This window comes from Melospiza georgiana, chromosome 5 (assembly GCF_028018845.1).
Source record: "Melospiza georgiana isolate bMelGeo1 chromosome 5, bMelGeo1.pri, whole genome shotgun sequence".
Classification (NCBI taxonomy): domain Eukaryota; kingdom Metazoa; phylum Chordata; class Aves; order Passeriformes; family Passerellidae; genus Melospiza; species Melospiza georgiana.
In genome coordinates this window covers 18,899,448-18,926,144 of record NC_080434.1, presented here as the reverse complement: position 1 = coordinate 18,926,144, position 26,697 = coordinate 18,899,448, and the positions used below count along the sequence as shown (strand labels likewise).

Sequence of the window (26,697 nt, the reverse complement as noted above, 5' to 3'; positions counted from 1 at the left end):
AAAAGGAACAGAGGGAAGGGCTTGGCTCCGCTTGCTTGGCTTTGTTTCCGCTTGCCACAGTTCGGTTCTTGTCCTGTCGGTGTGCAGCCGGTGCCTCCTCCGTCCACGGCGATGTCGGGCTCGGAGCGGCAGCCGCGGGCGGGTGAGTGTGCGGAGGGGACGGGGTGGGGAAGGGCCGGGCCGCGCCGCTCGGGGCTCCTGCCGGAGGCGGAGCGGAGCAGGAATGGGACGGGGAATGTCTGCGAGGGGCTACCGGAGGCAGAGGGACGGGGAATGTCTGCGAGGGGCCGGGGGCAGCGGGGCTGCCGGAGGCAGAGGGACGGGAGGTGTCCGTGAGGGGCCAGGGGCAGCGGGGCTGCCCGGCCGGAGCGCCCGAGCTTCCCCCAGAGGGGGAGGGCCGCCCGAAGGGCGCTGCCGGCGCTCGCGGAGACGCGGAGCTTTGCTTCTGTCCTTCTTTCTGTGAAAAACACGTTCACTCTCCGTGAAAATTAAAAAAAAAAAAAAATTAATAAAGGACAATAGGAAACAAGGACCATAGAGCAAAGGTTATTACAGCCAGGTGCATCTTGGCCCTCAGGCAAGACCACTCTTACCTTTGGGGATGCTCCCTACATCAGCCATCACATCTGTTGCATCAGCCTGTAGCGGATTCAATGCAATTATGAAATTTAATTCAGTTATGCATGGTATACTTTCCTTTATGCATACTAAAGTTTCCTTTTTAGTTTACATATTCCAAGAGCTATTTAATTTGGGTCTGCCTTTTTTTAACACCTGCAGTTTTTGAGCTTTGGTCCACACTGTCTTCAGATGGTGAGTGCCGATTGTTGGCATGTAGCGGGTGTCTTCTTCATATGTTCAGTGGATGTTATCCCATCCAAGCGGGCATTTTACACAAGCATACTTATGGCAGCTATTTCACTAAGTTTAATTAACAACAGAAATAAAAACTATATAACAAAGTTACTTTAACACTACATATCTAAAATCCATTTTAATATTTGTGAAAAGCCAATATTATAATGTGTGTCTATAACATTTCCTTCCTTCTGGAGGAGGAAAGGAACGTTCGAGAAGGTGGGAGGTGAAGGATGGCCAACAAGGAAATGGATTTGCAATAAATCCCACAGGGGAAAACCCCTCCAGCTTCCTAGCACGGCCTCGGGACAGGGAAAGTGGGGAAGGTTCCCGGCGTGTCACTGGAGGGCAGGAGAAGTCAGAGCAGTAAAACTTGGGCTGGGTCCCCGGAGATGCAGCCAGGCTTAAAGGGGATTCTTTTGTGTGCCGTCGGGTTGTTTCTAAGGGCTTTGCCCTTTGTGGTCTTGATGGTAGTTCTGTTGGGACAGAAACACATCCAGGGGTAGACTCTGTGTGATTCCAGTGTAACCTAGTGCATACCTGATTTTTGATTCCTTTGAAGCAATCCGTCTTCACTAAATTAGGGATAAGTAGTCCCATTAGTCTCAATCAGAATTTAGAACAAACTTGTTCCGGTGCAAGACAAACAGAAAACTTTTCATAAATCATGATAATGCAAATAGTGTTTATGTGAATGAAGCTGTGATGTGAGAGGGACAATGAAAAACCTGGGACTAGGAAGTTACTTAACAGGATTAAAATAACAGGAAATTTTTTTTCTAGTTTCCTGTAGCCCAGGAATTCTAGTCCTCCTGTGTCTACATTTTCTGTCTTAAAGTTTGATGACTATAAAATTTTATTACCTGTTTCATGGGTGAGGGGTGGATTGCAGGAACTTTTGTCTTCTATCAAGATACAGCTATGTTAGTTTTGCAAAAGGCATTAATAACATCTGAAAAATGGATGTGAAAAGCTAATATTGTATGTGCAAAGTAGTTTGCAAAATACATGTACATGTGACTCTTCTTATAATTGCAGGCCATGTCCAGCTGGATAGCAGACCTATATTACCCACCACAGGTACAGTGTCATATACAGTTCTCATAATGTGATAGTTAGTCTCTACCACTAGTAGTAGTGATTTAGTAGCCCACTGAGATGCTTAAGTAAAAGGAACAAGGATTCTAGCCTAACCATCTGCAAGTCTGTAGTTCTGCACACTCCCAAGATGTGCACATCCCTTGTTGTTGCCACACTGTTACTTTTATGTCCCTTCTGTACTGGAGGTACTTAAAGTCTCTGTAGTTCAGCAGAAGAAAAGGTTTAAATCTTGCATTTTTTCAGTTGTCAATAGCTGTTACACTATCTACTGTGGCTCGTGTTGCATCCAACCTCAAAGAGAATGCTCAGCTTTGTATTAGCAGCATGACTGAAAGAAAAGAAACACCAATGTATTTTTAAGTTATGTAAAATTTTTACTATTGAGTTAGAGTCTCGTTAAAAAAATACACCAAGCTAGTTAGTTATATAAAATCATCATCTCTGAATATGTTTATACAGATACACAGACAGATACAAAATATGCATGTCTTGACCACCTGAAATTCAGACTGCTGGAGTCAGAACTTCCAGAACAGCCTCCAAAAGCTGTGGGTACAGACAAACACTAATGAGGCTGTTTCCTTGCATGCCTACTTACCTGATGTGTGAATAAGCTTTTGGTTCACATGAACAGCTAAACTTTAAGGCTGGATGCATAATTTCAAATTGGTTTTGTTTTTAATGAATGAGTTTGTGGCGAAATAACTTCTTGATTTCTCTAACAGATGGAAATGAGAACATCACAGAAGTAGATGCAGTCAGTATAAGGTAAAGTTCTGGTGGCAGTGACAGATGTGCCAAGGGACTGAGGTCAGTGCAGGGCTTTCTGATTTTTGTTAATGAATGATTAATGATTTGATTCAACTCCACCCACTTACAAAACATGTTTGTAGTTTTAGCTACACCGGCTGCAGATTGAAGGCATGTGGAAGGGATTATGAGGAGGGTTCTCTTTAGGCAATGTGCAAATACCATCACATTCTGAGGAGCCACTGCACAGAAGGTTAGATTGTAGCACAGGAACTTATTCCTCTGGCAGGAGGGGAAATGGACCATGGAACAGTGCTTCCATAAAAGCCCTGAAAACACTGAACCACCTGCCTGATAACTTTGCCTTATCGATACAGCTGAGTAGAGAAAGAACTGTTTAGGGAATTATCCCCAAATGGTCATTCACAGGATCCAGTGACCAAACTGTCCAAAATCCCTACTAGCCATGCACCTAGCCAAATCCTAAGGAAGAGAAATTGACAAAATCTGAAAAAATTCTGGTACAGGTGAAATTGTTCATAATTGCAAGGCTAAAATTTATAATCTTTGCATTTTATCATGTTTGGTACTCAGAATGGGAACAATGTGATAAAGCACCCAGCTTCTCTTATTGGTTATCCAGCCAACATTGTAGAACCTCCCTGACTTTGAACAGTCATGTTAAATTCCTGTTCTCTGTCTGAATTCTTGTGTATATGTTACAAAAACATGTTTCAGTAAGGGAATTCTCATATCAAAGTGGAAAAGCAGGGGTAATGATGGTAATTTTGCTGTGAAACAAAAGCATTTGCCAAAGAAACTCCGATCTTCAACATCTGCAGACAAATATTCTAACTTTCTCCTGTAATTGCACCAAACCTGAATATTCCAGAGCATGAAAGAAAGTATTAACATGGCAGAAATTACAGCTCTGACCAGAGCCAGTCCTAGGGCACTATGACCCTGACTGTCATTCCATGTATCTTGAACTCTGGACCTGTCTATTGCCAGCATTGTTGCCAGAAGTGTTTCAGTTTCTGTTTTCTGCACCAGGAACTACTAAAGCAGAAAGATTGTCTGCTTTATCCTTCTAATTACAGCCATGTCAACACTTAGGATCTTTTGGGTCCAAGTGTTGACATGACTGTGGCTCCACAGCCATGTCCACAGTGTGCTGTCACACATCCTATGATGTGTTTTGCTGATAAACGAATAAAATTGCACAATGCTACTCCCAAACACACAAGTATTCTATGTGTTTGCTGCCATGATAAAGTCCTCTACTTAGAACCTGGGTCAGTCATTTTTTCTGTGCTTAAAAAGACCTCTGTCCTTCAGGAGTTTGTGGCCTGGTTACTAGAAACTTAGATGAACTTGTCAACTCAAACTTGTCAAATTAAATTGTCATAGCTTTCATTTCATTAGGGTAAATAACAAACATTTGTTCTCCTTTTGCAAGATACACTACACTTAGCACCTCATCCCCAGTTTATAGTCTATTGATTATAATGCAGCACTTGATTTATTTAGAAAAACTTGATGTAAATCTCAGACAGCTACAATTCCAAGCAAGTGAATGTGTACTGTCCAATTATGTTAGTATTTATCTAAACACACAACATGGAGAATTGGAGCCATGTCTGAAATTATGTGTGTTAACTAATGAAACAGCCTCATTTACCAAGAATGTTTTCCATGTGTGGCAGCAGACAATCACGTCATCTTGAAGAGAAGTACAAAATGGACAATCAAAGAAGAGGAGTTGCATTAATCTTCAATCATGAGTACTTTTCTTGGCAGTTAAATCTGAGAGACAGACGTGGGACTATGGTTGACAGAGACAATCTGAATCGCACGTAAGAAACTTGGTTGCTCCACGAACCCTTAAAAAATCTAAACTTTAGAAATCATCTTCAAATTAAGGAGTTACCTAAATCTTGTGTTTAAGTAGTGACCAGAAGATTTTGCAGACATAGCACCAATGCAACTTGAGTGAAGAAAGCTCTAATTAAAAAGCTTCAAGGCACGTTTTTTTTAAGTCACAGAAACTGCTGGCACAAATCCTGTGAGTTCAGCACTTTCTTTGGACAAACTCTTTGAAGTAACTTTAGGTGTTAGACCTGTACTTGACACCAGTTTGAATTCAAAATCAACTTTAGTAGTTTTGTTCATAAATAATGCATAAGAATATTAATTTCCTCATAGGGAAATAAACTGAGTTGGTAGCAATTGATATATAATTTGAGCAAGATTTTTACTAACACTGATCTGTTCTAACAATAGTTTGACAAGCCTTGGATTTGAAGTCAGAGTTTTTGATAACCTGAAAGCAGAAGATGTGCAGAAGAGAATTGATGAAGGTAAGAGACTGTGTATTGGTTATGACTACTGCAGCAGAATTCCCAGATACCTTTTTTTCCAATCTCTCCATTCATCTTACTTAAAGCAAACTGTTGTGCACAAGGAATTTAACATTAGAAGTATTTGAAGGTTAGACTGAAAATTATTTTATTGCATTGTATGTGAAGCTTCAGTGAGAGAACTAATTAAGTCACAAAAAGCTGAAAGACAGTACGTGCAGATGGGAGAAGATAATTACATTCTTCTTTTTATGGTTAGTGCCCCTTCAGCCAGGCTGAATCAATGCACCTTGCAATCCCTACAGTATGGCTTTTCCTGAAAATGGCATCCATTTGAAAAAGGACTGACTGGGGATTCAATGATACCATACAAATGTACAATGTTTTTTAGACCTGAATAAGAGTGTTTCATCATTTAAACACCACTTGACTATTTCAGCCTCTAAGGAGGACCACAGCAATGCTGACTGCTTCGTGTGTGTGTTCCTGAGCCACGGTAAAGATGATCACATTTATGCACGTGATGACAAAATCGACATTCAGACAATGACAGACATGTTCAGAGGAGACAAGTGCCAGAGTTTGGTAGGAAAGCCAAAGATATTTATCATTCAGGTAAGATGTCTGTTTCTGAATTCAGTGAAGTTAACACTGACTTGTGTCTCCCTGCAATACATGTCAGTTCTCCTGATGCAGTCCTTCCACAAGGCATTTAAGACAAGGATTCTTCTCTTTTTATTAGAAACCCTAATGTATACTCCTGTTATTATTATTACAGCTGTATTTAATAAGTAATTTTACAAAAAGAAACACAAATTAAACCCATGTCAGATCTACTGTCAGTGTTTTTTGCAGCCTCAGCTCAGTTCCTATTGGTCACACTTCACAGCCCAAGGCTAAGCTGATAAGCTATCTACCCTCTGTATCTTCATTGCTTCCTTCCAGGCAAGTCCCTTTGCTTGATCCTCAGTCAAGTTGGGTTTTGTGTTTGGCTTTTTTGTCTGTTTTCTTTTTTTGTGGGGCTTTTTGGTTGATTGGTTTTTGTGGTGGTAGTGATTTTCAGTTGTTGTTGTTGGTTGGTTGTTTTTTTTTTTGTCTATGACCTGTACTCAGCATCTCCCTCTCTGTAGAATCCAAAGAATCAGATTAAGGCTTTATTGTCTCGGAAATGCTGTTTGTGCTAAGTGGTCAGACAAAGACCATATGTAACCTCCTGTTCCTTCCCTTGGTTCACGGGAGAATGGAAGCTGGGAGGTATCTCAGGAGGTCTCTGGTCCAGCCTCCTGTTCAAAGCAGAGTTATGGGGTCAGACCAGGTCATGCAGGGCTTTATCCCTTCTTTATCCAGACTGCAATTAGCAAACTCATATCTGAACCAGCAGACTGTAATTGTAGCAGTTTACAGAATAATTCTAAGAATTACCTTTTTTTTTCCCAAATGCAAGCTTCTTCAGGGCACAGGGTTGCTGCAAGAAGCAGTATATTGGTAATTCACCTTTCATTAGGACTCATTCAGATTTCCTTTTTTTTTTTCTTAACCTGGTGCCAAAGACAGAAAAAAATACTTTCATATTTAAAATTTAAGGTCAATGTAATACTTGGAATCACTTATATACTCATCAAAAAGCTAATTAACTTAGTTCATCGGCTGAGTTATTTTCCAGCACAACTGGCATAGCAATTACCTCTGGAAATCAGAAACATCAAGATGAAACTTTATCACTGTAAAGAAGATTCTTTGTGTTGTTTTTTGGTTTTTTTTAGTGGTAGTTCTGAAGTAATGCTCCTTTGTATCTTTTGAGTGTGTTCTCACCTTGTTATCCTCCATGGGTAGCCTTTCTGCTCCACTGACAATGGCAGGATCACTACTGACTTCTCACAAAAACCTCTCAACAAACACACTTGAGACTGCACTAAGAGCAGAAGTGGAACAGCATGTGTTGATGGCTGTGCTTCAGAGCAGTAATTCAACACTGCCAAGGGAGGCAATTCTTCCTCTCTACTCAGCAGTGGTGAGGCTGCCTCTGAAGTATTATATCCAGTCCTGAGTTCCCCAGTTAAGAAAAATGCAGACTTAGTGGAGTGAGTCCTGTAAAGGGCCACAGAGATCATTAAGGGACTCTGGAGCATGTTTGATCTGAGGAGAGGCTGAGAGAGCTGAACTGTTCAGCTTGGAGGAGGTGGCTCAGGGGAATCTCACTAATGTTCTGAACAGCTGGTGGGAGGGAATAAGAGGGAGACAGGCTCTTTTCAGTGGTACCCAATGGCAGGTTAAGAGGCAATTGGAACAAATGAGAACACAAAATTTCACCTCAACACAAGAAAACACTTTTTTTACTGTGAGGTTGGTCAAACACTGGAAAAGGTCACCCACACAGACTGTGGAGTCTCAACCTATGGAGATCCTCAAAAGCTGACTGGACAAGGTCCCGGACAACATGCTGTAGCTAACAGTGCTTGAGTCAGGGGGTTGGACTAGATGATCTCAAGAGCTCCCTTCCAGTCTTAGTGATTCTGAGATCATCTTTGAGCTTTCAAAGGACTTTGTCCCCAACATCTTAAGTGACAGAGAAATAAATGTGTCTTTCTGAAGGCAGAGCCATGATGTGGCACACCTAGCTGAACAGAAGTGCCTTTGGTTAGTGTCAGAATTGTAATATTAACAGTGAGCTCGGCAGGGGTGCAAACATAACACCACTTCTCACCAACAGGCCTGTCGAGGTGATCAACATGATATTGCAGTGATTGCTCATGATGCAACAGACAGCAGTAAATCCCCTGGCAATAAGACTGAAGTGGATGCAGCTGGCATCTATACTCTGCCTGCTGGTGCAGACTTTATCATGTGCTACTCTGTGGCACAAGGTGAGTTCCAATATTTTACATCCAGTGTCTGATACTTCACTGTAACAACCCTGAACATGTCTTCATTTTGCAGTCCAAAAAATGAGGACAGTTCCACGTAAATCTGATTCACATGTCTGATAAGTAGTAACTTGTCTGGGAAAGAATGTTGTGTACTAAAGAAGAAATCAAAGTAAATTATCAAGGTTAAGTTTGCCAAACAAAAGCATTGTCATCAGTCTTGAGGCTGAGCTGCCTCCTGACAGCCAACATCCATCTCTTTTCCAGGATTCTAGTGGCTTACAAATTTCCCTGCACTACATGGCTGTTCTCTCCAGTCCCCCATGTATGTTGTCCTCAGTCCCATCTGCTCTCTAATGAAGCAGAGGTGCAGTCCTGTAAGCTACCAGTCCCTGAATCAGGTTCCTCTTAGCTGAGCACCACAAGTGGTACCAAAGCCATTTCCCATCTACAATTTGCAGTGTAATTGGCAAAGTGAGATTTGCACCCATTAGTAATTCCTTATAGATGGTAGCTAGCAAACAGTGACTCTCATAAATATTTTTCCAAGAGGTTATCACTACTTACATTTGGATCTAATTTTATGTTCTTTTTCTACTGTAGGCTACTATTCTCATCGTGACACTGTATTTGGCTCCTGGTACATCCAGGATTTGTGTGAGACCCTTAGGGATCATGGATCTTCAGGGGAGTTCACAGAACTTCTTACTGTTGTGAACAGGAAAGTATCAGATCGCACATGGAACACGGGCTATGGTTTAAAAAAACAGATTCCTTGTTTTGCCTCAATGCTAACTAAAAAATTGTATTTTCATCCAAAATCTAAGTAGATTATTTTGCAGTGATGATCATTACTATTACCTGCTGGAGAGAAAAGAATACCATCTTAGTTGAGGAGATGTAATATTCTACAAGAGTGTAAAATCACTGTGATCAAACATTACAATTTGCAGACCTAATAGTTTCTAAAATCTTGAAGCAGTCTTAAAACTAGAATTATACCAGAGAATTCATCTCAGGGAATATGGGAAAAGTTGACTGGGGCCAAAGTATTAGAAGGTACTCAGATTTTATTGAAATTGATGCTTGAAATTGAAATCAATTGAAATTGATTTTTTTTTCCTAAAAGCATCTTGCCTCATTGCCGTCTAACTATAGCACATTTTACTATTTCCAAAACATTTTTACTGTTCTGTTAGATTAACTTGTCTTGCTCCTAGAGCAGAGTTTACAGGGAATATGGTTTGCAGGGCATCTTTTTAAATTTGTGGACAGCAGAATCCACAACTTTTGTAGCTTTATTTGGCTTTTTAGACACTGTATAATTTTCTTGCTACACTAAAAAGGAACTTAATTCCTTGAGTACAACTATAGCATTAATAAAGGATTAATCAAATAGGGTTGATTAATAAAGGGTTTCCTTTTACTTGAGTATAATTGATACTTGAAGCACAGTTACAGTTTTCTGGTGCTTTACATGCTCGGGAGAAAAACAGCAATAATGAGATGAGACCATGTACAGTTTGCTCAGGGTGAGCTTGCCTTTTCTGTATCTCTAAAGCTAATGCTGCTGAACATGTCTAGGCAGCTCTACAAAATACAACATGTAAACCTTCATACTTCAGGCCTTGCAGTTGCATCAGGCCTCCTCTTGGCCCTGGAGAAGATCAGCCATACCTCTGTCATTGTGTACATAAAAGTGATGGTGCATGGTCACCACAGGATTGCTACTGCTGCAGTAGTTGTGGTGCTGACTTGAACCAAATATTCCTTTTTTTTTTAACGTTATTAATTGTTCCTCTGAGGGACAACAGAGAACTCAGTCTGAGCAAAGTGTCTTATTCCACTTTCCTGGGGAAAAAAATAATTGGTTTACAGGTTCTGCTTTAGTTAAGTCTCTCCATATACAATGTTCTGTCATAAATGCTGTATCTTACTACACCTGCTTTTAAACAGGTGTATGAATCATGCATGTTTTAATGTTTTGATAAATTCTTTCAATACAATGCAACAGTGAAACATAAATGATTTTATAGGAAGTCTGAGAGGCCTTACTTTTCCAGCACTAATCCATTTTCCTTGGGGAAAAAATAATCGGTTTATTGCTTCTGCTTTAGTTAAGTCCATCTACAATGTTCTGTCATAAATGTAGTATCTTACTACACCTGCTTTTAAATGTTGTATGAATCATGCATGTTTTAATGTTTTGATAAATTCTTTCAATAAAATGCAACAGTGAAACAAATGATTTTATAGCACATTTGAGATACCTTACTCTTCCAGCACTACTTACTAAGAATGCTTAATTGTCATGCTAATCTAAACTTGACCTATGGTGTCACAAGCAGTCAATGCACAGACCAGGGAAAAAGAAACAGTAATTTCAGGAAAAGAATCTTTGCTACTCCATATAGAAGTTAATTATCCTATGAGCTACTGTTGTGTCACAGTAAATGGTACTAAAGGAGCTGTCCTTGTTTGTTCTGTTCTTTTACCGGCAGTAAAAATGCCCCCATTGTACTAATGAGATTTGACAAATATTTAGAAGAACTTTGCTTTAGCAGTTTCTTCATAGAAAAAAGAAAAAAAACCCAGACAAGCAAAACAAACCCAAACTAATGTAATCAAAGTGACATCAAGCAACCAAATATTTTTTAAAGCTATTTATTGCAACTTTTAAAACTTCAGTGGTAAAAATACCCAGGTGCTATGAAGTAACTGAATGTTCATATCAGCTTTGAAAGGGCATCTCCAATATACACAAACCAAAGTCAGTCCTTGTCATTGATTTCCTGGATGGGAAGCCTCAGGTGCAGAGGCTGGCGCAGACGCCTTAGGGATTCTTCTGCCTGCCAATGAAAGAGAGAGGGAGAGTTCATCCTTCTGCAGCCTCTGTCTTCTTCTCTTTCACACATGCACTGTCTTTCTTTTCTCAGAAGGCACTGGTCTTAGGCAAGGAACCAAACCAATCAAAGGGAGGATGCTGAACACTGACAGACCTGCTTGACTCATGCAGTCTCCAGAGAGGAGCATGAACTCTGCCCATCAACCCACTCACCCACACCCCAAAGTATTATTTTCCTGAAATGACAATTTAAAAATCCATACCCCCAGGCCACCAAAAAAGCATCAAACTCTATCATCATGTCAATTATGGCACATGAAATTACACCCTGAACTATGGGTTTTAAGCTAAAGTTAGAGGTAGTTTCCATTTTCTTTTATGAGATATTGAACACAGGGCTGTCAAGATGGGATGGAGGAGTGAGAGATCTGCTACAACTATTTCATGAAGGCCACCAAATTCCTCCTGGGTGTACATGCCACCTTTTCCATCTAGTCACCCATATTCTGTAAATCTAAGTCTTTTACCTACAGAATAAAGGCTATGATGTCAAATGCCAAACACTGTGCAAGGCAATGTCCTTCCAAGGAAGGGAGGAGATTGGCCTAACACAGCAGTGCAGCAAGCATACTGTGCCCAAAATAAATTCAGCTATTGTATTAAATGGCCAAAAATGCAACATTAATAATTAGAGTATGCAAGAATAGATGTCATGCTGATAAACTGATTTGTTTTAAATTAAATTCATGAAGGTCTCCCTTTCTGATGACCTACAGAAATAGTTTATACATCAAAGGCAAACACTGTATGATTAGCTGAGCAGCTGAAACTGGCCAATAAGCAATACAGAGTTTTGACAGCAAGCCTTGAGGTCAATTTTCTGTTAGCTGAGAGTTTACTGAAGAAGTCTTAAGCCAGAAGCTACATCATCCTTGAAGGACTGCACTCAAATACCTCTGCTAGGTCGTCTCTGAGCTTGTTGTATCGTTCCACATTAAACCGCTGCTTTTTGGATTTGCGGTAGAAGAAGTGGAGGAACTGCCTGTCCTTAGCGTGAGGGTAAATGTAGTCCTGGGGAAGGAAGGAGGACATGGAGTTGTGGTTAGCAAGGAAACTGAGTAGAGGTCAGCAGATTAGAAACTCAGCCTGTTTCAGGAAGAGTTACCTTGTCCAGCACCTATGTATGTTTTGTAAAGAGGCTACATATGAAATTCTGCTCTTAGTGGAGACCATAAGGGCTTTTTAAACACATAGTAGGAGTCACTTCTATCATGTCTGAAGGGATTTTCAGTTATAATAAAGACACAGTGTGATCTTTGTGACTGGAGCCACCTCAGCTGATGGAGGCTACTTCCAAGGAGTCAGAGAAAATTCAGGAACTACTTCTTGAGGACTTACCTGAAAGTCTTAAGCAATGGCACAGGCAGCTGTTTAAAAAAGCCAAGTAGTAATCTCTATCTACACACAAAAAGTAGGAATGGATTAGCTCTTCTTAAAAACCAGTAAATGTGAGTAAAACTCACATTCTGAGCCAGCTCTTCATAAAAACAGATACATCTCCCCTTTTGGGAGAAGGAATCTAATTTCCCACATGGTCTATAGATCTACTGGTATAATAGAAGAAAGTACTGGTTACTCTTCCACATACTTCAAAAAAGAGTTTTGCATCATAGAAAGTTCAACATCAAGATGTCCACTTTGAGAGTAAAGTACAGAGCGAAAACAAGAACAAGAAACATTTCTCAAAGTCTGAATGGGATTTCAGAACAAGTCTGTATTGTGAAGCTAAGTTAAGATCTGAGTAAACCTTTTGCTTCTACACAATGCCTGCCTCATTTCAGCTGTCCTATATTTACCTCCATTCATTCTAAGTCACAGAAAAGTGGACTGATTATGGAGAGTAGAGCAATAATATTTTTTCAGGCACTATATATATTTCAGTATATTTCAGTAATGCAACTGCCAGAGTTCCAAACAGTTTGGTACCCTGCACTGTATATATATATATATATATCTATATATATCTATATATATAGATATATATAGATATATATAGATATATATAGATATATATAGATATATATAGATATATAGATATAGATATAGATATATAGATATAGATATAGATATAGATATAGATATAGATATAGATATAGATATAGATATACACACACACACATGAACTACAGCAAAGAAAAACTACTGTTGGGTGATTTGCTGCTGTAAGGCAGCACTCACAAACTGGCATGGCACTATCAGTTGCTCTTCCATTACTGCAGTAAGCAAAGTGCCATTTACAATGCAAAGTGATCTACAAACATTTTAAAGGAGAAACTTCTTTCCTCACCTTTCATTCCCTAGGTTATGAACTCTTACCAACAGTAGTAATGCTCAGTAGCTGGCCTACAGTTCATGTGCAGCAGTACCTGCTTGATTCTGCATGATGTAATGTTTGTATCCAGCTGCATTAGGGATCAAACAAGTCCCTGTCTGATGGCAAGGCCACTCACTGAGTTCTGGTTTCATCAGAGCTCAAACATTGTGATTCACAGACTCAGTTTTCCTCCTTTTCCATAGCCCAGACATTCAGAGGACCAGGACTCACTCACCTGCTTGGTAAGAATGAAGTAGGCATAGAAAGCCATGGCACTGCCGTAGGTGATGAAGTACGTGACAGGCTCCATGATGTCCCACGAGTACACCCACCACGTGAGCCACGCCAGCGCTCCCCCCTGGGTTGACATCAGGGCTAGGCCAACCCATAAAAGCCTGGAGGTTTTTGCATCTGCACTGTCCATGATTCTGGCTTTCATCTGAAGAAAAGAAATGCAGAAACCTATTCAAATAAACCTGAGTGCTCCTCTGATGAACAGCTCCTGAACTATGTTTTCACCCTCTGGGACAAATCCTTTCTCAGGATCCCTTACCAACACCTCTTACTGACTTACCCTGCTGAGAAAATAAAAGCACTGAAGTCCAAGGACAACCAGATCTTCTTGCCATTGTACACCAAGAATTCCTGCTATTAATCTCCCCTTTGCTCTATTAGGGATCTAGGTCTGTTTGATTTCCATTTACCATTCAAGGCACTGCTGGGTAACACGAGGCTGGCCCTCATAAAGCAGAAGTCCTCTTGTCCCCTACCCTAAGCCATGGATGGCAACCCTACTACGGTGGTCTTTTGCTGTCATGGGTATTGAGAACTCATAAAGCAACAGGTGACTTTCAACGACATTTCAACAAATAGCCTTTCAATCTCAATACTAGCCATGTTCGTGACCGTTTTCTCCAGCTGTTGTGGTTTCTACTCCATTAAGGTCCACACCAGGAAAAAAAAGAACTGAATTGAAAATAATTTGCATTCTACCTGAGTTGGCTACTTTTACATAAGAAACAGAACAGACACCAGACACACCCTATCCATTCATGCTGGGTTTTTTTCTGTCACAGGACTTACTTCTGATGAAAGGAAAAACTTATGAGTTTAAAAGAAGTACCCCCACTTTCCAACCTGTTCAAGAGGCAGCAGCTCTCCTTTCAGATGGTCCAGTTTCTGTAGCAGTTCTCTCTCTTTCCTGATCTGGTGATCTTCTACATGTAGAGCCACAAACAGTCTGTGAACCAAGGATTTGATATCTTCCATTTCAGTAGCATGCTCACTACTCAGCTTATCTGAAAAGAAAATATTTGTCATATAAACCATTTCAAGAATACACCCTTCTTCATTCTCTCCCCACCTCCAACCCCAAAAGCAGGACCATCCAAAGGTAAAAAGACAAAGCCAAAGAGAAACACCTTTCTCCCAGGTCTCAGTTTTCTGAGACTTCACTAAATGAAGTGAAAGGATCAGTGATTAAGGATTGCTCTTACCTTTTACAGGAGGTGACACATTGTATGCTGTGTTGTTGATAACAAGCTTAAAGTCATTCATCAATAAGACCTCCATTAAGGTTGCATCAGAGACCTTGCTACCATCTGCAGAAGAAAGATTTCAGTTCTAGATCACTTATCATGAGGAATTTTCAACATTAGCAGATAACCCTGCAGAAAAGCGCACTAACAGTGTTTGGAAGCAACTCTACTTTTAGAACTAGTAACAAATACTCAACAGTCAGGAGGAACACAGGGTGTGATTCTTGGTGCTGTCCTGTGCAGGGAATGGAGGTGAAGTTTGATGCCCTGGAAAACCCTTTTCTACTTTTTTTTTAAATGCAGAAATTTACATGAATGGTACCCCACATATTTTACATGCAATTTTACAGCTCCTACCAAAAAGGAGCTCTGGATTAATTAGCAGGAACTGCTACTCAGGTAACAGTGGCTGCCAGAAGCACACTGGGGTTCAGATGGCCCAAGAGGCCCCAGAGCCACACACCACTGCTGCTGGGCACATCACTGTGGCAAGAGGGTTTGAAAAGCCATGGAGCAGCTGCCCCACTGTAGCTGTTTGAGATGATTTTCCTTTTCTATACACAAAAAGGGCACCTTCCCCTGCCCTTGCCAAGGGCTAGGTAGCTTTACTCCCAAGATGAATAATCAAACAGGCTCCAAAATGCCAAGATTTTTGTATGTAGATATTTGTCACAGTGCTACTGCCTCAGCTCTCCACCTGTCCTCACACATGCACTACAGAAAGGCTCCCCAGCCAACCCCACATCTGCAATTATTTATTCACCAGAACCCTGTCCTCAGGCCCCATCTGATGAGGCTTAGACTACTGAACTCTGCAGGCAAACGCCCCAGCTGGCTCACCTGCCCACTCTGTGTGGGTAGCAAAGCAAACCCAGAAACTGATCACTTTCAATCCAAAATTGTAATGTGCCTATCCACTCGTTTCTTTCTTCTTTTCTAGTGTAATAAAGCATCAAAGCTCATTTGCATGCACATTATTAGGGTGACATTTATAATTCTTTCTATAACATTTAAGGAAAAAATGCTCTTCAAAAGAAATGTCAAGAGAGGCTCTTTGTTCTAGATGTTCTGAATACACCAGTGATTTATTAACCTGTGCAATCTTATAACAACTGAAAAGAAGTTTTGAGGAGAGGGAGGTATTTTATTTTAGAAAATTCCTCTCAGTCTTTAAGCAAAAGCTACTTTGTAGCCTTCTGTACCTAAACATGAGTGTTCCAATGTGGGTAAAGGGTAATTTCTTTTGTCTACAAAAGGTTTGCAGGATGAAAATCAAATCCACAGATAATGAAAACGAGTCATCATACACCGCACTGATGACTTCAGTTAAGATTAGGTTTCATTTAATGGTTAAATTGCACAGAAGTGTGTCTACACTAAATCAAGGCTTCATAACTTTTCCTTAATAATTAATGTTTAAGTTCAACTCTCAGTACTTGACCAATAGTTTCTCTTTACAGTATCAGTTTCCTAATGAATTAAACATCTCAGCTGTTCTATAACATTACAATTGCCTGGCATTTGACAAATACAGAGCAGAGAATTATTCTGAGTCAGTGTTTTAGTCTAAGTATTCCCAAATCAGAGGGGATGGGGGTGTGTTTAAACAGATCAGATGAGGTGAAAACAACTCAAATTCATCTCCACTTTGGAATCTGCTGCCTGTCCATGCCAAAAATGCTGGAGTTGTAGGTTTCTTACAGGAATTACTTCATGCTTCTCAAGGGACCCATGTTTGCACTGAAGCAGGAATACTTAGCTTTTGCTGACATAGCAGAGAGGAAAGCAATCCAGCAGTGAATCCCAAACACTCCTGTCCTGCCAGCACAAGCTCTGCCCCACCCCACTAAGAAATCCTTTGCAGGGAAAAAATTCTGTGTTAAGAGGAAGGCCAGCTGCTCACAATAACCATTTCCTACAGTGGCTTCTGAAGATAAAAGAGTCTTTTAGGAAATTATCTTCAAGAGAATTTTCTGGTTTTGCTCCCTAGCAGACACTGTCAAAACAAAGCAAAACAAGACCAAAAAAACCCAACACCAAAGCTCCTGTGTACAGGAAGTTCCTGAAGCTCATGTCCACACTGGGATCCACACAGATCACATCTCCATTGCTCCAGAGGACATCAATAAATTGCTCTGTGGAGTATCTTCCTGTTTTACTAAATGTGCCCACAAAGGAAATAAAGCAGATTCTCTTAGGTCTGTGGCTTCCAGACCTTCTGGGAACATCCATCTATTTTCAGTTTATTTAAAAGCCCCTGCAGCCCTCTGTAAGTATCAACCAGAAAAAAAAGAATGTTATGAATCCACTCAGCTATGAAACCAGACCAGCTTCCATTGACACCACCCTTTATTCTGCTTATGTGTTACCTGCTGTTAAATAAAACTTTATGTAGAAATGTAGGAATCCTTATTTTTCTTTCTTTTGAGGGGTGTGAGTGGGGGAAGGGGAGGAATAGATGCTTTTAATTAGCCAAATTCAAGTAGCTATTCTACCAGATTCAGACCAAAACACCTACATCCTAATTCTACTTTTAAGATTGAATCCTTCTCTAGTACCAGGGCAGGGGTTGCAAGAGCACTGCCAAAATACAGACCAAGCTTTCTTGGAGGTAAAATGGAGAATAAGGTTAATTCAATATTAGTTTTATCAATGGGCAAACCAAAGAGACAAAATAGAAGAAAACAGTGAGCAAAGCTTGAGAAAATTATCTGAAGACTTGGGACAATGGGATAAACAGGATATTACAAGAAGGAAAGGCCACACCAATGCTAAAATAACAGTTATCCTTTGACCCTAGCAATCAGGTTCCTTTCAACCCAAGGGCCGTGAAATACTGCACTCCAGCTGATACATGAAATCTCCCCAATGTCTTAAAAATTTTTCCTTTACTATTGCACACATTATCTGGTTGCCTAGCTCTTGAGTTTTTCATACACAAGTTTGTATTGTAGTAAGGCAAATGGATTCTTTTAGCTCACGGTAACACTGAAGAACTGGCAAGCATCACATTCAATGGCCTGACAGGTTGTCTTTCAAGAATGAACATGGAGGACAAGGAAAGAAAGACTGAAAAAGGTAACAGAGGACACTACTGGCATAAAAGGAGAGTTCCAGTAATAGATTCAATTCTGTATTTTTAATCAGCAACAGTGCTAAGCCTGATGGAGGACTGAACTTATGCTCCAGAAGAGAAGTACAGTCCATTTGAAAAGGAATGCATTCACCTCAGGGAATAACAGAAGTACAACATACCTACTGCAAAGACTTCAGCTCTCTCAATTCCTTTATCTTCTCTTTGCACATCCTGCAGGAAAGCTCCTACAGTGGTCACTACTGGCTTGACAGTGAACTGACAGCGTTCATTTCTTGTGGGCAGCGTAAGAGTTATCACAGGAAGACCAAGTCTGTAGTTAATAGTGACTTCTGGGGGATAAAAAGAAAACTAAGTGAAAAAATTGCATTGTAGATTGTAGCTTAATGTAAAGCTGCTTTTTAAACAGAGGATAAACAAGAAAAACTACATAAAACATTTCCAGATTTTAAAACATTAATACAGTATTTCTATTTCTGGAAGATACATATAAAACCAGGCAACTAATGTGACCTCACACACAGACTCTCATAAAATAAATACAAAGCTTGTTGGCACCGACGGGAAGGGGAAAAAGTTGCTGTGAAAGCTTACCATCAGATGGCACCAGCGTGCTGTAAGGTGCTCCTTCCCGGCCCCTCCAGGCTCCGGCGTGCCTCCAGAGCCCCACCTGCAGCACGGACACAAGGGAACTCGCCTTAGGATAGTCAGGATGCAAAGCGTACCTGGATAAAGGCAGCACCCAGCCTGTCCCGGCGATCTGCTTCCGTGTGATCTGACATCAGAGGTGTCTGCCTGAAGAAAAACCCCTTACTTGGCAATTCTGTGAGAAACATGAAACCATCCTTATAGAAAGCATGATTTCTGCTAAAGGCATTACGGTATTGCCCATAGAAAAACTTTTTGTCTATTGTGGTTTAATTAACTCAAGGAAAAAAGAGTACAGGAAAAAAAGAAATAAAAAAAATTGCAGTGCTTCTGAACTGCTTCATGCAACTCTTGCAATAAAACCTCTCTTCTCCCCACAAAACAGCCACTTGAAAAACCTCTACCTTGTGGTGCCTAAAGGCAGAATTTCACAGTGTAACTTCCAACAGAGGGCATGGCTTCAGAGAAAACTCGCTGCTGAGTCATGAACAACAATCACAAATAAAATAAAGGGCCTGAGGTCACTACCTCTGCCCTGGGACAGCAATGTCAGTGGGTTTTTGAACCTGCAGGGTGCAAAAGCCAAAGCTTGCCCCTTCCAGAGCCACTGGGGAGAACCATCAGTAGCCTTCAACACAGTCATATCAAAACACAGAAGACAAACTGCTCTGATTAGACCCAATACTTAAAGCTGTCTACCCAGGCTGTGGAAGGTGCAATGTCCTTTGCACCCACAGCTAATCCCCCTGCACAAGGAGAGGGACAATTTTATTGCAGCAATTCCACAGAGCAGATGTTACTGCTATAAACTAAGAGTAACAGGTAAAAGAACGGAAATCACATCCCTGACCAAGCCGGGTACAAAAACCACACATGGGCGGGACCAAGGCGGGATTTGAAATATGAGAGCTGGGGAAGGTGGAAAACAAGGTGGAGAGAGATGATAAGGATCGATTTTTCCCCCGGTGAGCTTTATAGCTCATCTTTCTGAAGGCCAAAACATTTCAGTCTGCAAGATAATGTTCTCTGACAAGGCAGGAAAACAAAACTGTAAATGCACAAGGCCCTGGCTATTCAATATGCCAAACACTGCTCACAACATTCACATGATTTATTTGTTTTTAAAGAAATACAGCCTTGGCTGTCTGGATAGGGATATGCTTTTAGGTTAAATAAAAAAGTAATCTATAAATGAATCTGTGTGTTTCAAAGATGCTGACACTGCCCTAACTTTTTACCTGGAACCAGTACTTTTCGGGATTTAAAGAAAGTAAGTAATTCTGAGTGTTTTCAATACTGAGAAATTTGTGTGTTGTAATCTTCATTGATCAAAGACAGTCAGAAACCTACACCAAACAGCAGAATTACTTAAACACAGAAGTATTGCTCAAAGAAAGGCAGACAGCAGGAGCATGGGAATGCTGACAGCCCCCCAGAGCTAAGGATGCATCTGTTTCTTGAGCAGAGCAAGATTCCTTCACTGGAGCAGGCGGGACACAGCCCAGCCCACCAGCTCTCATCCCATTTGCAGGGGAAACCTGCACCCACAAAACATTTAGGAACACAGCCTGGAGCAGGGAGACAGCCCTCAGAACAGGATCTGCTTTGGAACGGTGTGCAGGAAAACTCAACAGCTTTGAACACAACAGCAACTCGTTTCTCCATGGAGATATAAAGGGATAATAAGGAACTAATTTTATGACACTCAATGTATAACTTTGCAATCAGTATCTAGATACTGATCATCCAACATGCCCCAGGCAATGAACTGCACCCTGTCTATATCTGAAGGTTACCCAAATTCCCAACAAAAGGAATTAATTATATACTTTACTTATAGAAGAAACAATTCAACAATTAATGCAAAATAAATATATTAATATATCAATTTAAAATACTTATGAAATCAAATTTATTTAAATAAGATCTTTACAGTAGTTCATTCCATTATTCTTTAGATTTGACATTACTATTCATCATCCACTGAAAGAATCTCTATATACTGAAGCTGTTTTGGTTTTTATTTTAAATTGTGTCTAAATGCAGAGCATCCCTAAAAATCACATGCAAAGAATAAGAAAAGTAAAAGCCATAGAGCCATGGAGTTGAACTAATTTCCAAATAATTAACTCTTTCATATATGCTCTAGGTTGATGAATTGGGAAGCATGAAGGGCTGGGTTAACTTTATCCCTCTGTTTCCAGATTTAAATCTCCATTTTAAGGGAAGTTATTAAACCATTAGCTTGTGCCCTACAGCCAAATCTCTGTGCTCCTTTTGAGAGGTGGAATGACCCCTATCCTACCCCTGGAAAAGAAATGTTAGTCAGCAAGCACTGCAGCTACAAGACTTGAACTACGGGACCAAAACAGAGAGACTGCCCTCACAACACCACCAGTGAGAGGTGAAACAGGAATGTGTGCCCTGAATTAACTGCATCACAGCCTTGAGATACTGCAAGGAGCACACCATACTGCTAACAACTCTTCTCTATGCCAGTGTGTGCCTCTGGGCTAATTCCTCTAACCCCACAAAGGCTAAGCAAGCTATTCTACAGCTTTCTGCAACTTGCACACACATGTGGCAGGACACCTGGCTAAAACACCTCTGACACAACCCCAGTTATGTTCAGGAGTCAAAGGCTGATGAACAGCATTTAGCTGTGAAACACTCCTTCTCCCTCAGCTATACCTGCAAAAAAAAAAAAATATATATAATGCAAAATACATGGGAGCAGAAGTTGGCCTCATCTCTTAACTCAGTTCAAGGCATGGACTCTCCTGAGAGTGAAAACTCTGAAGAATTTAAGGCATAGAGTGTTAATCGGGATAAAAATAATCCAACATATTCTGTTAAAAATACCAGTTGGTATACACCAGAAAATATATATCCAATGTATAGACATACTTCCTCTGTTAAGGGCACCTCTGGTCTCTAACAGCAGAGAATTTGCCACTGTTAAAAGTCAAGAGTGGAAATTTCAACATTTTTCTGGTGGTTTACAGCAAAGTTTTAGGGACTTATGCAGCAGCATAACTGAGCTGGAAAACCAGGCAGCCAGACATGACAAGTGGGAGAGACTGGAATAGAAATACTGTATTTGTCACTTTTGAGAGTGGCAAATGACTGAACCTCCCTACACTGCAGTTTCTGGAGCCAGCAGTTCCAAATAATCTACCTCTTATGATTTTGAGTGATTGTTCCCACAAACTTAAAACTCAAATTCACTTGTGACAGGTTATGTCTAAAAAAACTGGTCTCATTACCAGTATATGACGTGACATGAATGCCTCTGATCTTGCTCAGCACTACATATGCAAACAGTAACCTCATCAGGAGCCATGACTTCTGTTTTGTAGAACATTATAATGTGAGTGGGAAGAGAGAGAGAATAGCAATAAAGTATTTTTCACACAAGAAAGTCATCTTGAAGATGGAATTCTACAAAAAGATGTTATAAGGACACTTTCCGAGAACACTTTCTGAATTATTGTTTACTTAATTTTGACTTACCATACCAAAATATTATAATAAATCTTTTTCATTGTATTGTTCAAATTGTATTGAATCAAAATGCAGTTAGCCAGGAATCATAATATCTTTGAAATTTTTGTCCTTGCTTATATGCATCTTGGAAGATATGGTAGCTTTTGTTTGTTATTTCAACAGCAATAAAAAATTTAATACTCCTTCAACATTTGAGTCCCCAGTATTTTGCATTTATTAGAGAAAGTAACCAAAAAAGAGTCAGCTCAACTGTGTCTGCTCTCTTCCTGAAGGGACATGCAATACTACCAAGTGAAACACTATAATCCTTCAGTGTGAGATCCTTTTGAGACTGCCTCAAGTCAAACTCATGGGTAGTCCTCACAAAAAATAATGCAGACTGTTATGTGAATGGTCTCCCACATTTCATTCCCTTCTCTCTGAGGCAATGATAAGAATCTGATATAGAAAAGCCCAATAATAAAATGCCCTACTCCACAAAGCACAAGCATTTTACCCTTAATTACACTGCAGCAAAACACATTCTAAATAAAACACATCTTGCAGTGTGCTTTTCCATAGGGATGTAGAGCTACAGGCAGAAGAGGAGAGATCTGTTATCTCCTGGAGTCCTTGTCCAACACCTGGTACAGCTCCCTCACACAGCTACTGAAGAGGACTGCAGGAAAGGAGCAGGAAGAGACAATTCATGGGGAAAACTAGCAGTTGCAATGCCTAAGAATGAATTTTGGGGCCTTTTATTTCCCTGAGTGTCACCAGACAAGCCAACATTCTCAGTATCCATCGTTCTCCTCATGTGCTGATCTCACCCAGTCTGTGAAGCAGAGAGCAGGACAAGTCACCTCCCTGGATGCTGCCTGCTTGCAAGGGCAGGAGAAACATGAGGGCAGGTGCACATTCAGTGAAGGCATGTGCTATAAATAGCTATGTATATTTTCCATAGTGACTTACATGTTTTTCTGACAAACACACTTAGAAGCTCCCTGCAGATGAATGATGTTGGCTCCCGTCTGATTCTTTGAGGGAAACCAACTAAGATTAATTAATTATGGACTAACAATCTGTAGTTTCAGAATAATCTACAGACATTTCAGAATGGTTTAAAACCAAGGGAAAGTGCTGCCACAGTCTACTGAGCTTGCAGATCATGCTCAGCTAAGCTAACCAAAAATGAATCATTGTTCCGATCAAGTTTACACGAAGTACACATAAGGTATTTCCCTTTTTAAAATGAGTCACTAAGGCCGTTTTGGAGATACCTGCTATTAAATTTCGGTGCTGATTTTGTAAGCAATACTACGTGATCAAGAAAATAAGACATATGGAGCCCTAACAACCACCTACAATCATCTTGCCCATTTGAGATTCAGACGATTTATTTCTTACTAACTTTTCATTTGTCTCTTCTTTCACTCAAAGGGTTGTCATTGTTTCTTTGCTGGTCCTAGGACTGATTTAGATGATCACGCAACAACAGCCCCAATGAAAACAGCCAGCTTCACAGCACATCACTCAGATTTAGCCATCACTCAGATTTCTGGAAGCCTAGATTAAATTAAACAAACAAAATCCTTGCAACAGACACATCACTCATTCTGTCAAAACACCCCTATACCAATACACCAGTTTCAGCCAGGGAAGATACTTTTGACAACTGGGAGTATTTCCCTTTCCTAGGACGACAAAAAAAAAAAAAAAATTTTTTTATTTTCCTGGGAGACAGCTTTCCTGTCTGAAATGGGCAATGCAGTGAATACCTTTTCCCAGCTGTTCCACAAGGCACTGTGGAAACTACACTGGATATTTCAATCCTTTCAATGCAGCTAATTTGAAATCTGCAATATTTTTTAGCCCTTCCTCAGTACAAACCAACTTTAAGAGAAGTAACCAGCAGGTCTCTTCCAGCAAAGCAGTAGTTTCAACACGAGTATGTACGTTCCAGTGATCTTGAACAAGCAAGAGCTATACAGGATTCATATGGTTTCTCCTCAAAACTCACTTGCCCTACAGCACTGTTAAAATGCAATAAAAGAGCCCAAGCCATCACAATTTTGGTTTCATGTGCCTGTTATTTTTTGTGCCTTTATCATCCCTGCTGATCTTTCATTTCCTGCCTCTGCTCAGATTCCAAGAACAGCTGCCACCAGTTTTAATCAGCCAAACATTACCAATGACCAAAATGACAGCTATGATAAGAAGTACATTGAGGCAACTGGCCACCAAGAACCTCTTTTATGAAGGTCCAGCAGGTCAAACCCACCACTGGAGACTCTCCACTGGGCAGGTGTGCATCCCCCAGCTGCATTCTGCTCCCTCACTATTCCTTTGTGCTCTCTCACCCACTCCCTGCCCAAACTCTCCCTGCCCTCATGCACACCCCAATCCACTGGGCGCAGGCACACTGGGGAGAGAATCCATTGTGCAACAGGGACAGAGGTCCCTCTTCTTGAGATGTATCTCACTGAGGTCATCTGACTCTGGTACACCAGGCACCTGTGGATGCAGAGCTCTAGGGAAGCACCAGGATGTCCATCCACATCTGTTTCACAAGCCACAAAAACAGATGCTGAGAAAACTGACATTTAAACCAGGCTGAAATTAAGCCTTGTCCTCCTTTAACCCAAAGTATGATTTCAGTAACTCCTCACTGCAAAGAAGCAACACCAGAAGGGCTGAGATGAGAAGGATGAACATCAGCTGACAGCACCTGCCGTGTCTTCTGGGGACTACTCTGAAGGTACAGACATTCTCCCTTTTCAAAACAAGCTTATCTCCAAACCAGTGTAAAAACAGGCCTAAAATCAAGACAGCCATACAGGCCAAGTATGTTTTTAGAAGCAACATCATCGTGTCTTATTATTTTATCAAAACTTTTTCTTCTCTTTCTACAAAGAAAAGCAAATCTTCAATCTCTTCTGAGTCTAAAGTTTTACATTATTGGAAATATTGCATCTTCATCTGGTTTCAATGAGTCTGCTTGTCTGAAGCTGCTGTTCTTCCCAATCTACTTCATTTTCAGAGGGAAAGATAGGATGCAACACTTCAAAGGTAGTTTGCAAATCAGACAGGGCTAAGAATTTGAGCGGGAGGGATTATAGAATGAACATTTATTTGTGCTTTATCAAAAGCAAAAACAAGCCTACATTCAAGAGCTGTGCCATCTGTTCCCCAAAACAGTCTAGGTCAAAAAATTAATGTGTCAGCACAGAAAAGATTTTTAATTTGTCCCACAGAACAGATCTTTGCTCTTGTGTTGTGCTTTTTGGGAAGGCAAGCTGATCTGGGAAATGCTGGAAAACTTTAAGAGTAACAAGAGTGACTTTTTTTTTAGAAATACACTTATATTTTATTAGATAGGAAAATGGGCTTTCTGCACATTTTCTTACAAAGGTCTTAGAAAGACTGTATCTTAATGTACACAGCTGCTTTCATGTTTCTTAGAAAGAAAAAATTGCTCTAACTGTTCTCTAGGAATAACATTAATTGTTCCAATTGCCAGACAAGGAAAGCCTTGTTTAAATTTCAGCTGAAATGAGATAACAAGAGACACAAGGATGCAAAGCCAGATGAATACACTTACATGTTTATCAAAGTTACAGCCAAATCTTCCTTTTCTCCCACAGAACTCTTCAGATTGAAAGCATTGAGCAGGTTGTAGTACACAGGAAAAAGATGATGAAACTCAGAAAATGGAACTGCTTATCAACATTTTCATTTATAATGGACATTTCTATTTACAACATAAATAACCCTGTTCCTCCTCCCCAAAACTCAACAGAATTGGGTTTTCATACACCTACAAGAATGTACTTCTCTTTCAGGGGCATTCTTTCCCCAGGCTTTTCTTTACTCAACTGCAAATTCCAAAAGCCTTAAGGACATTATAGCTTGGCTAAAAAAGAAGAGACTGCTTGGAAAGTTTGACTGACTCAAGGCTTAGAATTAGTATGTGATAGATGTGAGTGAAAAGTCAGTGAGAATTACCAGCAGGGACGGATTTCACCCAGATTTTCAGCAAGCTTTCTAGCAGGTAACACACTCCAGAATTGCTCCACTAAACAGATCTTGGAAAGGGAACCAGCTGAGCAGCTGCTGAAACGCTCCAGGCAAGGAAAGATCTCCCTCTGTTCAACTGTATCACCTCTTTTCTTCCACTCCCTGAAAACTTAACGGCACTATTCTGTAAAATAGCAGAGAAACTTTGCTCTCTTGAAGAGCATTTCCCACAGCTAGCAATTTCTCCTGCCCAAACATCATCACTCCAAAGGCAGAACTTTTTCTGGCAGACTGTTAATTATTATTTGGAGGGGGAGGAAAATGTTAGGGATCAGATCTAAGACAATAGAGGACAGTAACAGTTCATGTCTAGCTTAGTCACACCCAGATTTGCTCTAAATTATACTGGGACTATCTGTTGTTGCACTATTAGAGAGGTTTCTCCTTTTTCTCCTGCCACAACAATTCCAGAAATGTGCTGTCTATATCATATATTGATGGTTTTAGAAACCATCATATTTCTTTTCTTTAAAGGTCTGCAATAAGACTAGTCCAAACACTTAAGAATTCATGTTTTTTGCAGGCAGCTGTAAACAGGTACCTTTCCAAAGGGAAAACACATATTTCTTCAGATTTCTTATCTAATATAACAACAAAAAAAGAAAAAGCTGCAGCAGAACAACAAAGCAACTGACAGACTAGATCAAATTAAATGTTCTTTCTCTCTCAGTAGCTGGCATTAGGATGTAGATACAGTGATCT

General features: G+C 40.4%; 2 protein-coding genes across 4 annotated transcripts in view; one reads left to right on the top strand and one right to left on the bottom strand.

The window, feature by feature from the left end:
- Positions 1–111: 111 nt before the first annotated feature.
- CASP6 (caspase 6) lies at positions 112–8,763 on the top strand. Of its 3 annotated transcripts, none has more exons than XM_058024828.1 (8): positions 112–142; positions 1,897–1,938; positions 2,685–2,727; positions 4,419–4,565; positions 4,993–5,069; positions 5,509–5,684; positions 7,780–7,933; positions 8,537–8,763. In XM_058024828.1, the coding sequence occupies exons 1-8, from the start codon at positions 112–114 to the stop codon at positions 8,761–8,763; spliced, it is 897 nt and encodes a 298-aa protein (XP_057880811.1). The 3 variants fall into 3 exon arrangements, with proteins under 3 accessions (XP_057880811.1, XP_057880810.1, XP_057880812.1); XM_058024827.1 differs by having other exon boundaries at positions 4,416–4,565; XM_058024829.1 differs by lacking the exon at positions 4,419–4,565.
- A 1,818-nt stretch (positions 8,764–10,581) lies between these two features.
- MCUB (mitochondrial calcium uniporter dominant negative subunit beta) overlaps positions 10,582–26,697 on the bottom strand; it is a 41,766-nt gene continuing 25,650 nt past the window's right edge. Inside the window, exons 2-8 of the mRNA XM_058024622.1 lie at positions 18,379–18,454; positions 17,946–18,116; positions 14,649–14,753; positions 14,290–14,450; positions 13,388–13,591; positions 11,733–11,849; positions 10,582–10,782 (exon numbers count right to left, since the gene is read on the bottom strand). Of these exons, the coding sequence (XP_057880605.1) occupies positions 10,705–10,782; positions 11,733–11,849; positions 13,388–13,591; positions 14,290–14,450; positions 14,649–14,753; positions 17,946–18,116; positions 18,379–18,454 (912 nt within the window). The 3' untranslated portion in view covers positions 10,582–10,704. The remainder of the gene's footprint in view (positions 10,783–11,732; positions 11,850–13,387; positions 13,592–14,289; positions 14,451–14,648; positions 14,754–17,945; positions 18,117–18,378; positions 18,455–26,697) is intronic.